Below are 14,563 nucleotides of genomic sequence, written 5' to 3'. Positions count from 1 at the left end.
ATCTCGAATTGACTTGCTGCGATTATATCGTTAATCGATACTTCTTGATATCGTTGTACGATATATCGGTCAGTGTGACATGGCTGCGTCCATGTTAGGATTTGGTGTGTTATTGTCGCCAAAAATATTTTGTTAGGTTTTTTTAGTAATTGTGAAAAATAAAAGCAGCGACGCGATGAATTTCGTCAGTAGATATTGTTTGAAAATATTCAAGAATGAAGTTACTAATCAGGGACATGTTTGTGGTCTTGGTAGAACTTTATCTTACAAAAGTGCTTATGCACTCGAAAATTTGTATCCAAAAAGTAGTTTAAAAATTACTACACCGAATTTCGTAAGATATTACTATATCTTTTGATATACTACATAAGATTTTATTATTATCAAGACATGACAAGTTGTTTTAATCATAAGAAACATACGGGATAACCTTATTTACTTTTACCTCAGGTTCCTGAAGATCCTCAAGCCAAGTTTGACGGTTTTGTTCCATTGGAAAAACTGGACATTACATATAGCCGTAGCAGTGGACCTGGAGGTCAAAATGTTAATACGGTTAATACCAAAGTTGATCTTAGACTTCACGTAGCAAATGCCACATGGTTACATGAAGACATCAGGTCTAAATTAATCGAACAAGTAAGTTTTTAATTCTCCAATGACATTTATTATGCATAGATGGAGTTAAATTAATATTTTGTTTTAGAATAAGACAAAAATTTCCAAAGAAGGATATTTAATAATCAAATCAGACCTAACCAGGTCTCAACAACTTAACTTAGCCGATGCTTTGGAAAAACTACGAACTTTAATAAGAAAGACTTTGGAACAAAAACCTGAGATTTCTGATAAGACACGCGAGATTTTAAGAAAACGACAAATAAAAGTAGCGAGAGAAAGAGTATTTGTCAAAAGAATGCGATCAGACATCAAAGAACAAAGACGAGGCAGTGATATTGATATATAGATTCTAATATACATTTATGTAGTAGATACTAAATACTTCAAATAAACTATTCAGTGTTTTCAAATACTATTTGTAAGTTGTATTTCAATTGTAATTACCATTGTGGTTATGTATCCTATCTATTGTTTCCAATGAAGGTTTCCATGGCAACTTCCATCAGCATAAAACTAAACACCACATGGCATCATATCGTCAGTAGTGGCACGTTCAGTGACTACGTTCTATTCTAATATATTAAAAATGTCATTTCGTGATTTAAGAAGTAAGTAAATCAAATGTAACCATTACCTATCCGATCTACTATACATAGAATTTAAAAGAATTTCTCACTAATTACTCCGTGTGTATTTCATAGATTTTACAGAAATGGCAAGAGTGTTGGAATATCCCAGATTAATATCGCTATCGAATTTCCGTCTGCCAAATTTTCCTTTAGTTGCGGAAATTCTTGTGTGGCTTCTAAGACGATTCGATCCTAACGTGGATCTACCGGTGGAGCATAATACAGAACAAGATCGAGTTGCACTTATCCGCAATGTTGCTGAGTTTATGGTAATATACTTTGCATGAAGTGTTTAAGTTTGTTACAATAGAACAATCTAGATGGCATCTTATTCGTATTCCACAGGCGATAAAGGCGAATATAAAACTTAACACGAAAAAGCTTTATATGGCAGACGGCTATGCTGTTAAGGAACTTTTGAAGATAACATCATTACTTTACGAAGCCCAAAATCGTAGTAATGAAAAGGATATTCTTCTTGGGGATAGCGAAGACGCCTCGCATATCAATATATCCGACAAGATTAACGAGTTAAAATCAACAAGGCAGTTGGCAAGCCATCTTACTGTTAATGGTGCTACTCTCTTCGACCTACTTGGGAAAGAAGTTGATCTTCGAGAAATTCGGAATACGAAAGTATCTCGGCAATTTGATACTTCGGAGATCGAGCATGCTTTGCGGGATGTCCTAGAAGGGACCAGGATTGAGATTGAGGACACAAGAAAACAAATTGATAGTGTCAAAGATACTGAGCAAAGTTTAGACGCACGTATCGAGAGACGCCGTGTAGAGCTTGACCGTAACCAAAAGCGTCTTCAGACTTTACGTAAAGTTCGTCCAGCTTTTATGGAGGAATTTGAAAAACTCGAAGTTGAATTGAGATCACTATACGAGATTTATCTGCAAAAATTTCGTTATGTTGCTTACCTAGAACATTTGTACGAAGATGCTGCTAAAGCGGAACAGGAACGATTTGAAAGAAGGTCAGCCATCCTAAATTTTGTCACGTCAAGGAACGTCGAACAGGATTGACGCTTTCTTAGTTTATGTATTAAATTCTTTGTAACACTAGGCAAGCTGCCACGAAGAAACAATTGGAACAGCTCAGGGGTGAAGATGTCAGTTTCGAGAGCATGATGGAAGGTAACGACTCTATATTTGCCACCAACCTACAAGAATCTTTTGGTCTTACGGCAGGGGACAAACAATCCTTGGAGAAGACGAATTCGGCAGTGCGTACTAAACCCGGTAAGTACCAAATTTGTTTGATTCCATTTCATTAGTTATTTAGCAAATCTTCAATCCACTAACTGTTGCGCAATTTCCAATTTATGGTACAGGCGACAGAGCCACCAGAGTGCATATACCTCAGCGACGCATTTACGGCAGTATGTCAGGCCGTCAGCGTGGAATTATCAATGAAAATAATGACAGTGGCGGGTCACTCGACAGTGACAGTGATTTATTGATTGATGGTGACTTGGATGACGACGACGAAGAGGACGACCTTCTTAATTCTGTTGGAGATCCCGAAATCGGTACATTTGATTTAAAGATACCGGAGAAACGGGCTGTTAGCAAAATCGATCATTCTGATGAAGATTTTTAAATATAAAGGTTGTGAAATAATTCAGTATACAATTACTAGATAGAATACATTACTATACAATAATGTTTGGATAAATGATGATTTTTATCTTCGTCATCACGTAATAAAGATTCGTTTTAAGAAAAGTTAGGTTTAAAAAAAATCCCTTTTTACCCACAAGAAATAGAAATACCTTATTATTGGCTGTATCGAAGGATTCCAAATTTGTTTACACAAACAATATCTTTTCTCCTTTGATTCTTAATACTTCGTAATTCACGTTTTCGTTATTATTTACACTTGGTACTACGTTTAATGAATTTCGCACGTCAGTCCCACTTTGTCGATGATTAATCCTGTAGTGCCTATTAGCGCTGCGTGAATCTACCATCGGATATTTAACATAAAATTTTTCTAGAGCAATGTTTTTATACGACAAAACCATTAATATTCTTTTATACGGGTGGATCCACGCACGCATCAATATATATATATATATATATACTAAAGTGTTTGAGCTAAAAGTTTCTCTAATTACATTCGCCTATTTATCATGTTATGCATACGTGTACTAGAACTAGGTACGAATCGTATTGGTAAATATGCGTTTTCGAATTGTCAGTTATGTAAAAAAGGTAGGAATAGAGGAAAAATATAGAAACAGAAAGTGTGACTGATTCTGAGATGAGGATCAATATATAACCGATCAGGAAAAATGAAAATGAAAGAAAGAGGAGAGAAGAAAGAAAAAAGGAGAAGAGTATTATTCGAATATCGTTGATGAGTTAGTCTCTAGTTGCTTATTAGTCCGAGTTCAGTAGGCTATCCATGTTTCTAGTTGTTCACCAGATTACAAGGAAAGATGAGGATACATGATACAATTCAAGTATCCTCCTTAACAATAAATTCGTCCTCGCGACGTCTATCTGTGTATAGATATGCATATTTTAGTTATATAAAATCGTGAAGAAGCACCACAGAGTGTGAAAAAAGAGAATCGCGTTCGTATGCCATCAGATCTTAATCGCCTCCTCGTAGAAAAATACTATTAATCACCATAAACTAACGTGTTCTTCTCCTTGCAGTTCGAAAACTGTTTGTCCTGATGATGGTTCCTTCCCTTGCAGTACCGACGTCCAGGCATCCTCATTCTCGTGGCTGTAGCTCATTGAGTAAACAAGGTGAAAGATAAACTCTCAGAGAGAGAGAGAGAGAGAGAGAGAGAGAGAGACAGGCAGAGAGCGAGCCAATGGAAAACGGAGAGATTGCGAGAGAAGACACCATTGATTGTGATTGGGAGATGCAATCTCATTGTCAGCCAAGAGAATTCACCGGGTCCATCCGATCCTGTCTATTCCTGAAGCCTCAGAGGTTGTTGTAGTTGTAAAAGTAAGTCCTAGCCAACTTGGGTGTACCAGTGAAGTTGACAAGTTCCCACAGGACGTCGGTCATCTTTTGCTACCTAACCACCTTAGCCACAGGGCTCGTCTCTGGATGAGCCCGGGGTGCAGGAATGGCCTCGAGTTCCGGAAGTGGACACTTCTCCAAAAGATCGTCCCACTTCCTGGCAACGTTGTGGCCGAGCTTGTTCCGGTACTTGTAGGCTGTTCGATCGACCACCGAGGAGGTCTTGATGCAATCGTCACCTCCAAATTCACAGACCCTATAGTGGTGGAGTATTCCTGCATCCGATGGAACATTCAGTGTATTGTGACCGGGAATAAACTCCCAGACGAAATGGTTCCCAGCCTCGACCACGTACTCCGGTTTGCAAACGTATTTAGAACGTTGTTTATGTGGATGTAGTTTCATTCTGCGACGAGTCTTTCTCAGGGTAATTAGTCCTGCTTCGGTTGGTGTTCGGCTAAGTGCCACGTTGGGATCGTCTGCCCATTGAAGATAGAAAAATGCATTCTGAAAGGAATACGCTCCCGCGGATTTTATATTGATGCGACTGTTTGTCCACCTGTAACGACAAAATCGTTTTGTCACGAATGCTCTGAGTATTAAGAGTGTATAACTGATGGTTACTTACTTCATAAGATCAGGTATGGTGTAGTTGTGTCTAGGAATTATGAACTCGTCAAGGTCCAGGAGTGCAACGTAATCATACTTGTACATGGACCTGTAGAGACAATCGTTCAGGGCTGCAAAAAGTCCCTCCGTACGGATTTCTCTTTGGGATATCATATCCAGGTGATGCCAAGGTAACAAAGTAATCCAACCTTGTCGCTCATATTCCCTAAGGGTGCAGCCTGCTTCTACGCCAAGGGTGTCGTTATATAGAGTGATATGAGTCGCACCCAGAAGTCTGTGAAGCTCTATAAATTCCACCAGCTGCAGAACCTATGGAGATGTAAGAAAATAGATGAAATTCCAAAATTTATAGGATTTTTAATATAAAGTGTGAATTCTAACGAACGTACTCTATTGTAATTGTAGTGCAAGGGTTTTACGCAGATGGCCAAAGATTCTCTGATCTTGGGTCTATCGTCAGGACGATTCTGCACCAGGATGTGATTCGTTGGTGGAGCTCTTAGCCTTGCTACGACACTTACAGAATGTGGAACCTTGCCCGAGGCTGGCGATTCTTTCGGTAAGGGACAAATAACGAAACAAGCACTGTACTTAAGGTTCCAATTCTCTCTGATCACCTGTAATATTGACATCTTTATTCCCATTCGATTTTATGCTTCAGGATGACGTGCCGTACCTTGACTTTGGCTGCTACTGTTACTGAAGTTGTGGTATTTCCCCCGTACTTTGTCCTGTACCAGAATCTGCACCACACACGCTCTGGCCCTCTCGTCTTCGTCGCACCAATCACCCTGACCAATCCATTGGGACTTCCTCCTCTGTCATCGTAGTAAGCAGAGTATACGAAGAACTTGTATCTGATGATAAATACGGAACCATGAGAGGAACATGAAAAAGGACTAGAAACTGATAGCCAGAGAGTTAACCAACATAGTTATTGAATATCATAGATCATATTATACTATCGGTCAAGTTATCAGGGGTAAACTATTTTTATAAAAACGCTACTAGGTACTCTTGCATATTAATAAGAATTCACTAGTAAGTCGCGGGCTGGTTAATTCTTAAGATTTTCAATACCATATACAACACCACCGTGACAATAAAAAAAAAGGCTTGTATCACGAATCGAATGGCCGGAAGTACCTTGTATTGGTAACCGGAAGCCATTCGGCATTAGTGAGTTTCAAACTTCGGTCGAGTTGTGGTAGCCGAGCTTCCAAGCTAGGTGGTAAACTGGGTAACGTCCGAGGATCCGAGGGTACAGCGAGTTTAGCGCTTTCGTCCCCACGCACCAGAAGGCCCACGTGCTCATCAAAGCCACCCTTCAGTCCCGCATAATCCTCGGCCTAAGATCAAACATGGATCACCTAGTAGTACGTCCACTGATTGAAGTTAGGGAAGGTTTATTCTGGATTACGGAAACTCATGCATAGTTAGATTAGCTTCGTAGATGTGTAAATTTTCGATATGTCCAATGCCAAGCATTTAAGTTGTCTTCTGCATGCTCTGCAGAAGTAGTGGGGCATTGCCTGTAGATTGCGATAAATTTTACTCTATTCTGTCAACGACGAAGTATCAGCAGCAATTACTTGCTGCTTTCATAGGCAATAAATTAACTGTAAATTTCTTGTTTTTATAGCGAACCCGTGTTCCCCTATTTGCATGGGTACGTTCTCTCTTCTGGTCCTGCACTCCTTAAGTACCCAGACATAGATTTGAAAGGATCACAGGCCTCGAGCCACCGCAGAACCACAAAAGGAATTGCTCCGCAAGAGTAACTTCTCCTCGACTTTCATTACAGGAAGATGCAAATCTACCGAGTAATTAGTGGTAAAGTTGTATGCTTTGTCGTTGCCGGTCATTTAATCTACCTTGAATTATATCAGAAACTGCACTCTCTAATTAACGTCGAATTGCTGAAACCGCGACCCTCCCTTTTGCGTTCCCCTGTCTTTAAGCTCATTTCGCTAGTTTTTCTTTTATTTAAAAGTTTTACAAAAATAAAGCATCTAGTGTCAATGACTTACGCCAATCTCCTCGTAGTCAGGTCGATCCGGAGGAAGAGCCAATCTGTGACCATTCCTATGACCACCCAATGCTCCTGTGCCGCCCAGATTGGAGCCAGGACGATCGTTTATTAGGAATATTTCCGTAAGTACGATGAGACCAAATACGGCGAAGAACATGACCACCAGCATGAAGGCCATGTTGGCACGTTCTTTTAGAACACCAGCACTCCCGCGACCCCCTCCGGAGCCTTTTCTGCGGACACCCATCGACAGCTATTCCGTTTGGCTAAATTGCACAAGAGAAATGACAGATCATCAGGTCAGTGTCCATAGTAATGAACGGAAGATAAACTGTCCTCGAAAAAAAAATGTTTTCTTGAACTTGTCTGAGAAGATGTTAATGCCATGCAAAAAAAGTTTTAACCACAGCGCTCAGGCACATTGAACAATATATTACTAAATCTTGAACGATCAGGGCGATCATACTAATTCTACAATGTATTACGTTTCGTGCTGTTGTGAATTTTCGGCTTGTGTAACGGACACCTGCTGATATCCGACAATTGGATAATGCCACGGCCGTAGATAAGCTCCGCTTTGATTGCAGATAAACGGACGCATTTCTGTAGAATGCTTTAGATAGTTATCTTTAACGGCTCATGAATTTCAAGGAGTAGTTTAATTATTAAGAATAACGGAATATCAATGGTTCGTCAAGATGTGAGGAATCCGATACTACTTATTTTCTGTTGATATGGCTAATCGCGAAACTTCTAGGTCGATTTAATAGATTGGTGCGATAATATTATAGTAACCTGATATATCCAGAACCAAGAGCTGACGAGAGTCAAAGATTCGATAGAAAAGTAAACGAAATCTTCTTCAGGAGGTCGTATTATCAGAGATACCAAGACGTGCTTCACTTACTATTGAATTAGATATTTTAATTTGCCTTGTTGATTTTGCATTTATTTACAGCGGATTTTCGTGCTCGAAATTATTTTCATGTGGATGTGAATAAATCCCTGATATCAATGAAACAAGAACGTTAAACACAAACTCACCTACAGCGCTCCAGGAATCGACATTCTCGAGCACGTGGAATGAGCCGCTCGGTTCTGAAATAATAAATAAGAAAAATCTATCCCAGGGGAACCGTTAGGAGATAATAAATGGGATAGTGAGACTTAGCGAACGAGACTTCCGGTACGTATTTTTTAAAATGACAAAAGCGCGATGCCTCTTACTTGTGGAATATTTCTTAAGATTTATCGAAGAAACATTATCAACGTAATGTACTCCTAGCTCTCTACTATCACTCAGATGTTAATAGTGGTTACTATTTTTAGTAGACTACGCCCAAACGTCATGTTTCATCGTTTTCAGAAGTTAACATTGTTAAAAAAAACATCAGGGTAGACGGTGATTCTACTAGATCTATAATGGACGTAAAAACATCCATTCAAGTTAAATATCGACTGGTACCTGCCTCCTATCCCAGCAAGATCATGCATACTTGATAGGATGGAACTATACAAGCAACTTCGAGGACTTTCTGAGCAACACCAGGCTGTACGTGAGATTAAATAATCACGACAATATCTGTTAAGACGTCCGATGCGCGCATTTGTTTAAATGCCACCGGCAGCATTGATGATAATCTGTCGAGAGAGAAGTATTTTCTCTACTCACGATTACTCTAGGATATCCCCTAGAAGCTCAGGATCTTCCTCGACGTAGTCCTTTTGACGTTCAGACATTTTCTTTTTGACTCGTCCTCGAGAACGGACGCAAAAGAGGTAGGTAAGGAAGGCTCGAGAAGCTCTGAAAATCTTAGAATCACTAACACATTTTTGAATTCCTAAGTTCTTATGGTAAAAGAATGTAAAATTGTTTCAGAGTACTAGGATGCGAGATGTACTGCGTGAAAGAGGATAAGGATCTCAGGAGGAACAGGTGGTCGATGACAAGGATTCTCTGTGTGTCAGGATTAAGAAACGATTGAGCCGATTAGCAAGAAGCGTGTATCGCGCGAAAACACTAAAATTTCTGATGGAGGAGTCTTCGCTCCGTAGGAATGACTGAGTTTGGGACTAGACTGAGTCGCTGGGCGTCGAGGGCGCCACTACTCGCGCGCAAACGCTCTTGGCAATGATCGATTGAATGAATTCTCTTTCTCCTTTTCGTCTCTATTTAACGCTCTCTTCTTTTCCTTCCTTCTCTTTACTCTCCCTTTCTGTGTGTCCCTATCCAATTTCCCATTCGCAAAGTCAACAATTCCGACGCGAGTGCGCCGAATACATTATTTCATTCGCTTTACGCTTCGGCTGCTCCTTCAATCTCTTGTTCTTCCTGTTGCGCCATGTTTTTTTACTCTTCCTGCTGCACTCTAGTCGCTATTGACTTCAGGCGTACAGAGAGATTGAAATAGTAGGACCTGGATTAACCATCCGACCTCACAGTTTCTCTTCTTTTGATTCTTGAAGAGGTCCTCCACTCTAGGCTTTTCATATAGCTGCATGGAGTTACATAATTGAAACGTATAACGGATAATGATATCGACTTGTTGTTCATCCGAAATATCAACCTAATTAGACGATATTATTCCAAGGACTAGTGGAACCGATTATGTAATGAAATGCAAACAGTCTTCTTATCGTTGTGTGTAAATATATTAGTTTTTTTTTTTTTTTTTCACTAAAGCCCAACTAATTATCTCTAAATGTCTGTACACGATAAAAATGTATAATCTGAAGGTCTCGTTTATATTAACAGGTTAAGTGCGGCGCCGATTTTGCTGTCCTTTCCGTTCGACTGGCAGCGAACGAGCGAAGCTTATCGTCAATACCCGCAAATCAACGCCGCCCGAACTAACCCTGGGGACTGACGCCGGCCGCACGCTAAGTTCACTGTCAGTAACCATGGACTGACGTCGCGCTCAACGTGTTAATTAGTCATAGGAAGAGGACTCTTCGAAAACACGTTTCAGTTGTCGGCAGATTATACGTTACGTTTCAATTGTCCTTGGAGAATATTTTTTAGATCATTCAAGTGTAATGACGTTTGTTTCACGGAGAAATTAATATTTGATCAAAATTGGAAACTGTTTGTTATAAACTTCTATGTGGTTCCATGAAATTTCTACAGGTTTTTCATCGATGTTAATATTAACATCACGGGAAGTTACTCGAGAATTATTAATATCAGGACACCCTTACTTTTTTTAGACTGTGAGATTTTTATAATATATTAATGATATAGGGTTTACATTTTCAATCCATTCTTCATCTTCTTCTGGAACTACTTCGCTCCATGAGGGTAAAATCTGTTAGACAGTACATCGTGTTACATTATCTATGGAAGGACTCTGTATCCACTGAATAATTGAAAGCATTACCACTACGTATTCATAGATGGCGCCACATATTCTATCTAAGAAACACTGCCGCCAAGAGTATCCAGCACAAGTGAAATTCAAATTAAGGTTTACAGTATGACAATATTACTACACTGAATGCATTTCATCCATATTTTATTATACAAATGTACTTGCAGCACGTCGTAAGAGGATACTTTTTAACAGAGATCATTCAACGATGTCTGCGTGACAATATCAGAACCTAAAAAAGAAAGTGCAAAAATACGCTCCTTATAAAGTTCTAATTGCGAAGAATCGCTGGAGGCAACGGCACTGACGAACATAGATATTGTAAAAGTTCTGTCTCACCTGAAAATATGTCTGAAAGTTTTCTACAGGTACGAAAATGAACCGCCAAGGAATCATCATATCCCGTAAGAGGTACCTGGGCATCTTGACACCAGTTCCAGAATATCAAGGTCTGATGACGTGATTCCAGGTCAGCCTGCAGCAGTTTTAAATTTCTTGCTACAGTGGCGTCTATTCTGTGTACATGACGCCCGTCCACGACTACCGTAGCATAATCGTTCCGCATTTCACAACTAAAAAGTTCAAACAAACATTGCTTCTGCGGATAATAAAGTATGTACATGATGATAGAGGACAATGTTAAACACACTGGAACAGTACTCTCTCGCGTAGATATTCGGCTGCAGGGAAACTCAATGATTGCATTGGAGAGACAAATAGAATTGTTTTCCCATCCACTTCTCTATTCTCTATGGAGACACCTGGTCTGGCTGTGAAATACAGGAGAAGCCCCATATTTATTGCAATACCCAGCAACATACCATACTCCAATCCTAAGAATATGCAGGATAATTGTGTTACGGTAAGCGGCAGAAGATCTATTTCTGTAAATTTAAAAGATTCGTTATTTGATATGGTATAATACTATTAAAATATGGTTGATATTTAAAAGTTTTAACTTACTTTTAGTTCTCCAGAGAACAACGAACACATTAAGATCCACGGTGTGATACATGGCTACTATAATGATAGCTGCCAGAGTACTCTTCGGGATGTAACTAAAGGTAGAGGTCAGGAAGCTACATGTCAAAAGCACAATAGTACCAGTAGCAACACCTCCCATCGGCGTTATGACGCCTGATGCGTGATTAACCGCAGTCCTGGTGAAGCTTGCTGTAACCGGCATGGATCTTACGAAGCTACCAAATACATTGCACAGTCCAACAGCAAGTATCTCTTGCGTGGAGTCTAAGGCTCTACCTTTAGCTAAAAAGAAATCGAATGTTAGATATGTTTCACTTACTTAATTTCATTATTTATCTTATATAAAATTTACTTACAGAAAGATTTTGCTAAAGCTATACTTTCTAGAATGGTGATTAGAGGTACCGAAATCAGGCCAGTACCCAGCTTATCAACCATGTCAATGAAGTTATACGTCTGATTGTTGTAAACCGTGGAGAATGGTGGAAAAGCAAATGGTGGTAGTCCTTCTGTTATGTTTCCAGTGATTTTAAAGGGCGTGAGTCCATTTATGGAGCACAAATATGCAACGAGTATTCCACTAACGACAACCAGAGCATTTCTACTAATATTTAATAACCATATACACTTCTGGCCAACATTTCCACTTCTTTCACCAGGTATATTCTGTACAAGAAATCACAGTCAATACTTTGACCTTTCTTCGTTTATCGAATGTCTTCGTGTTTTATACCTTTAATATTATGAGAAAGACGATCGATGAAAATCCTAGCACAGTATCCCACAAGCGAGTGCTACCTATGTTCTGTATGAACTGGATTATGTTACCAATAAAGGAATTACTACTCGAAGTAATACCAAGAAGAGTATGGAGTTGCGAGGTGGCTGACAATATAGCAGCAGCATTAGTGAAGCCACATATGACTGGCATACTAATAAAATCCACAAGAAAGCCTAAATGCAGCAGACCCATGCTCACGATGATACATCCTGACAGGAAGCAGAGCAGAACCTGAAGTAATAATTATTATTAATCTCATTTATATTAAACAGCGTTTGAGGTAAACTTTGAGAGATCTTACCGCAAGATCCGCACCAAGCTTTAATACATATGGCTGGGAGAGCAAAGCTGTGACAGCTGTGGGTCCTATAGTGATGTCTTTAGTTCCACCAAAGATCAGATAAACAAAGCAGCCCATGAATCCGCTGTAAAGTCCGTACTAGAAAATTGAAAGTACGAGAAAACCATCTCTAGTAGTGATAATTGATAGATAATGCAGTCTGATATATATTGATACTGAAGGTTTACCTCAGGTGAGAGTCCTGCTATCACTGCGTATGCTATTCCCTGGGGAACCACAGTAAGACCCACTGTTAATCCTGCTAGGATGTCTTGCAGAAATTTACTCCAATTGTACAGCGGTAACCAGGTTGCGATTGGTAATCTCTTTTGAACAATCTTGCGGTTCCATCGTAAATTCACGAGCATTTGTGTATCTGTTTTTAACCGAAATTAATTATATATGAACGTCTGGTGCAAGTAATCTCGATAGAGCAACGGGACTACAACAAAGTAGCTTGACAGATATCTAAGATTGTACAACAGCAATTTACTCTTTCGATACTGATTGTACGTAGCTTATCAGTAATCGAGTTAGTATTTTGAATAATCATTTGATATACACGTACTATCTAATGCCAGTTATAAATTTACTACAGATGAAAATGAGAGAAGCTTTATTTTGCAATAACTCGTTTCATTAAATGTTAAAATCTACATTCAGATTTAATATATAGTGACTCGTAGTAGAAATCTGTACATAAATCTATAACTGCGTTTTGTATTTTAGAAACTTAAGAAGGATGAGCAGTTTCTCGATGATTAACAGGGATGGTATATAATAAGATTCGAAAAATAAAAATCTTTTCTAGGACCAGAGAAAAATCGAGAAGAACTATATTTATATAATTATATCGACAAAATAACAAAAAATCCTGACTACTCTTGTTAGTTACGTAAGTTGGGGTACATATTCCAGTCTATTGTCGCACTTTCCATACACGCGATTCTCCCACTTTACCTATAGAAATATAATCGCGACATGTCAGTGAAATATTCTGTCAACTAGAAAACACGCTACGGAAAATTCCGAGATTGCAGAATTATTTTCATCACGACTAAAGATTTTAGGACGACTTTCAAGCTCCTCATGAAATTAAATTAAAATCTGATAGTACACACAATAGAGAATCAGTGTAATTTAATTTTAAGAGTTGTCACGCTAGGAAACCTAGATTCCTTTGTATTAAATTTACGTTAATTTTACGTGGATAATTATGGACAAGATAACACGCTGCACGATTACTTCATCGACCCTGAAATGGAAAGAAATAATAAAAACAGAGGAAGTACGCGTTGACGCTTGATTACTTGTCTTCGATGTAGAGATCGAGATCCGCCAAAAACTCGCGTGACTTATTTGGAATGTGGTAAGAGATACGTGACTCATTAGCCAACGATTGTATTCGTCGCGTTCAATCAATCAAATAAGGATCACGAGTCATCCACTTTGAAAATGCAGGAAACGTGTTTACGCTCGGAAGCACAGAGAATTACGTTTGTAAAGTATTTGAGCGTTCTCAAGCAAATGCAACGTTAAATCTCGTGATATTGATTTGTGTGGAAATTATTTTTTCATCACTCAGTGTCTTTCGACAACTTTATTTTTACATTCAAATTTCGTACCAGATAATTTATTTACCACCTTCAATAATAATTTTGTAAAATCTTATTTACTTCTTATTTGCTCTGGCATTAGCAATCAGTGTCAAGTGTTCGAAAATATTTTATATAGTGCTATAAAAAAAAGAGACAGACAGTATAGTATAAGAAAACAATATTATTTCTTTATTCTCAGATAAAATCTGAAAACTAAAATTGTATTATGCCTCAAGTTAGAAAAAGAAGCAACCAATGAGGAAACACAGCTGATCGACCGGCTGTTAAAGAACATTCCGAAAGAGGAGACATTAACGTAGAACGATAGGAATGAAAAAAGAAAAAAGTGAACACTGGGTGCTCACAAGGAAGATCGCAGTCGGTAGGACTCGAACCTACGCTCCCAGAGGGAATCTGATTTCTAGTCAGACGCCTTAACCACTCGGCCACGACTGCTACGGAAGCACTGACTCCTTCACGCATGAGAAAGCAAAAGTAATTGAAAATAAGAACATTCGGTATGATAGTACGAAACCAAAATGTAAATCAAGGTAATCGCAGTCGGTAGGACTCGAACCTACGCTC

General features: G+C 38.9%; 4 protein-coding genes, 2 long non-coding RNA genes and 1 other non-coding gene across 14 annotated transcripts in view; 4 read left to right on the top strand and 3 right to left on the bottom strand.

The window, feature by feature from the left end:
* The first annotated feature begins 43 nt into the window (after positions 1–43).
* LOC107269045 (peptidyl-tRNA hydrolase ICT1, mitochondrial) lies at positions 44–1,036 on the top strand. The gene is made up of 3 exons (XM_015742463.2): positions 44–334; positions 451–639; positions 707–1,036. The coding sequence occupies exons 1-3, from the start codon at positions 176–178 to the stop codon at positions 965–967; spliced, it is 609 nt and encodes a 202-aa protein (XP_015597949.1). The 5' UTR covers positions 44–175; the 3' UTR covers positions 968–1,036.
* Positions 912–2,976, top strand: LOC107269044 (clusterin-associated protein 1). The gene is made up of 6 exons (XM_015742462.2): positions 912–1,039; positions 1,105–1,229; positions 1,323–1,519; positions 1,596–2,233; positions 2,323–2,498; positions 2,591–2,976. The coding sequence occupies exons 2-6, from the start codon at positions 1,208–1,210 to the stop codon at positions 2,857–2,859; spliced, it is 1,302 nt and encodes a 433-aa protein (XP_015597948.1). The 5' UTR covers positions 912–1,039; positions 1,105–1,207; the 3' UTR covers positions 2,860–2,976.
* Positions 2,977–3,005: 29 nt separating this feature from the next.
* On the bottom strand, positions 3,006–8,989 carry LOC107269043. Of its 3 annotated transcripts, XM_015742459.2 has the most exons (8): positions 8,580–8,989; positions 7,952–8,005; positions 6,906–7,173; positions 6,022–6,224; positions 5,552–5,732; positions 5,265–5,492; positions 4,874–5,184; positions 3,006–4,804 (listed from the first exon to the last, which is right to left on the bottom strand). In XM_015742459.2, the coding sequence occupies exons 3-8, from the start codon at positions 7,152–7,154 to the stop codon at positions 4,297–4,299; spliced, it is 1,680 nt and encodes a 559-aa protein (XP_015597945.1). In that variant the 5' UTR covers positions 7,155–7,173; positions 7,952–8,005; positions 8,580–8,989; the 3' UTR covers positions 3,006–4,296. The 3 variants fall into 3 exon arrangements, with proteins under 3 accessions (XP_015597945.1, XP_015597946.1, XP_024942024.1); XM_015742460.2 differs by lacking the exon at positions 7,952–8,005; XM_025086256.1 differs by lacking the exons at positions 7,952–8,005; positions 8,580–8,989 and adding an exon at positions 7,393–7,579.
* Positions 6,238–7,386, top strand: LOC112494535. The gene is made up of 3 exons (XR_003060055.1): positions 6,238–6,708; positions 6,922–7,029; positions 7,104–7,386. It is a non-coding gene; the product is annotated as an uncharacterized LOC112494535 (long non-coding RNA).
* Positions 8,990–9,155: 166 nt separating the features above from the next.
* Positions 9,156–10,882, top strand: LOC107269046. Of its 2 annotated transcripts, XR_003060053.1 has the most exons (4): positions 9,156–10,205; positions 10,301–10,371; positions 10,443–10,643; positions 10,745–10,882. It is a non-coding gene; the product is annotated as an uncharacterized LOC107269046 (long non-coding RNA). The 2 variants fall into 2 exon arrangements; XR_003060052.1 differs by having other exon boundaries at positions 9,156–10,371.
* The window catches only part of LOC107269041 (sodium-independent sulfate anion transporter), a 5,991-nt gene continuing 1,815 nt past the window's right edge, over positions 10,388–14,563 (bottom strand). For 2 of the 5 annotated variants that reach the window (XM_025086254.1, XM_015742458.2), the window contains exons 2-8: positions 12,569–12,756; positions 12,342–12,479; positions 11,993–12,271; positions 11,616–11,925; positions 11,239–11,541; positions 10,925–11,159; positions 10,403–10,847 (exon numbers count right to left, since the gene is read on the bottom strand). In XM_025086254.1, coding sequence (XP_024942022.1) covers positions 10,547–10,847; positions 10,925–11,159; positions 11,239–11,541; positions 11,616–11,925; positions 11,993–12,271; positions 12,342–12,479; positions 12,569–12,748 — 1,746 coding nt within the window. In that variant the 5' untranslated portion in view covers positions 12,749–12,756 and the 3' untranslated portion in view covers positions 10,403–10,546. Of the gene's footprint in view, positions 10,848–10,924; positions 11,160–11,238; positions 11,542–11,615; positions 11,926–11,992; positions 12,272–12,341; positions 12,480–12,568; positions 12,757–13,575; positions 13,619–13,690; positions 14,012–14,563 lie in introns of those variants that run through there. The other 3 variants (XM_015742457.2, XM_025086253.1, XM_025086255.1) reach the window with 3 other exon arrangements.
* Positions 14,353–14,434, bottom strand: Trnas-aga. Its single transcript has one exon. It is a non-coding gene; the product is annotated as a tRNA-Ser (tRNA).

This window comes from Cephus cinctus, unplaced genomic scaffold (genome assembly GCF_000341935.2).
Source record: "Cephus cinctus unplaced genomic scaffold, Ccin1 Ccin1_scaffold0597, whole genome shotgun sequence".
Classification (NCBI taxonomy): Eukaryota; Metazoa; Arthropoda; class Insecta; order Hymenoptera; family Cephidae; genus Cephus; species Cephus cinctus.
The sequence above is the reverse complement of the archived record's forward strand: the minus strand, read 5'-3'. Positions and strand labels throughout refer to the sequence as shown.

Bases quoted from the DNA above. Each gene is read 5' to 3' on its own strand.
- LOC107269045 (XM_015742463.2), top strand. From the start codon at position 176: ATGAATTTCGTCAGTAGATATTGTTTGAAAATATTCAAGAATGAAGTT. The intron at 335-450 runs GTAAGATATTAC...CTTTTACCTCAG, and splicing joins AAATTACTACACCGAATTTC to GTTCCTGAAGATCCTCAAGC. The intron at 640-706 runs GTAAGTTTTTAA...ATTTTGTTTTAG, and splicing joins GGTCTAAATTAATCGAACAA to AATAAGACAAAAATTTCCAA.
- LOC107269044 (XM_015742462.2), top strand. From the start codon at position 1,208: ATGTCATTTCGTGATTTAAGAA. The intron at 1,520-1,595 runs GTAATATACTTT...CGTATTCCACAG, and splicing joins GCAATGTTGCTGAGTTTATG to GCGATAAAGGCGAATATAAA. The intron at 2,234-2,322 runs GTCAGCCATCCT...TTGTAACACTAG, and splicing joins CAGGAACGATTTGAAAGAAG to GCAAGCTGCCACGAAGAAAC.
- LOC107269043 (XM_015742459.2), bottom strand. From the start codon at position 7,154: ATGGGTGTCCGCAGAAAAGGCTCCGGAGGGGGTCGCGGGAGTGCTGGT. The intron at 5,185-5,264 runs GTACGTTCGTTA...ACATCTCCATAG, and splicing joins TGCACTACAATTACAATAGA to GTTCTGCAGCTGGTGGAATT. The intron at 4,805-4,873 runs GTAAGTAACCAT...TTGTCGTTACAG, and splicing joins ACCATACCTGATCTTATGAA to GTGGACAAACAGTCGCATCA.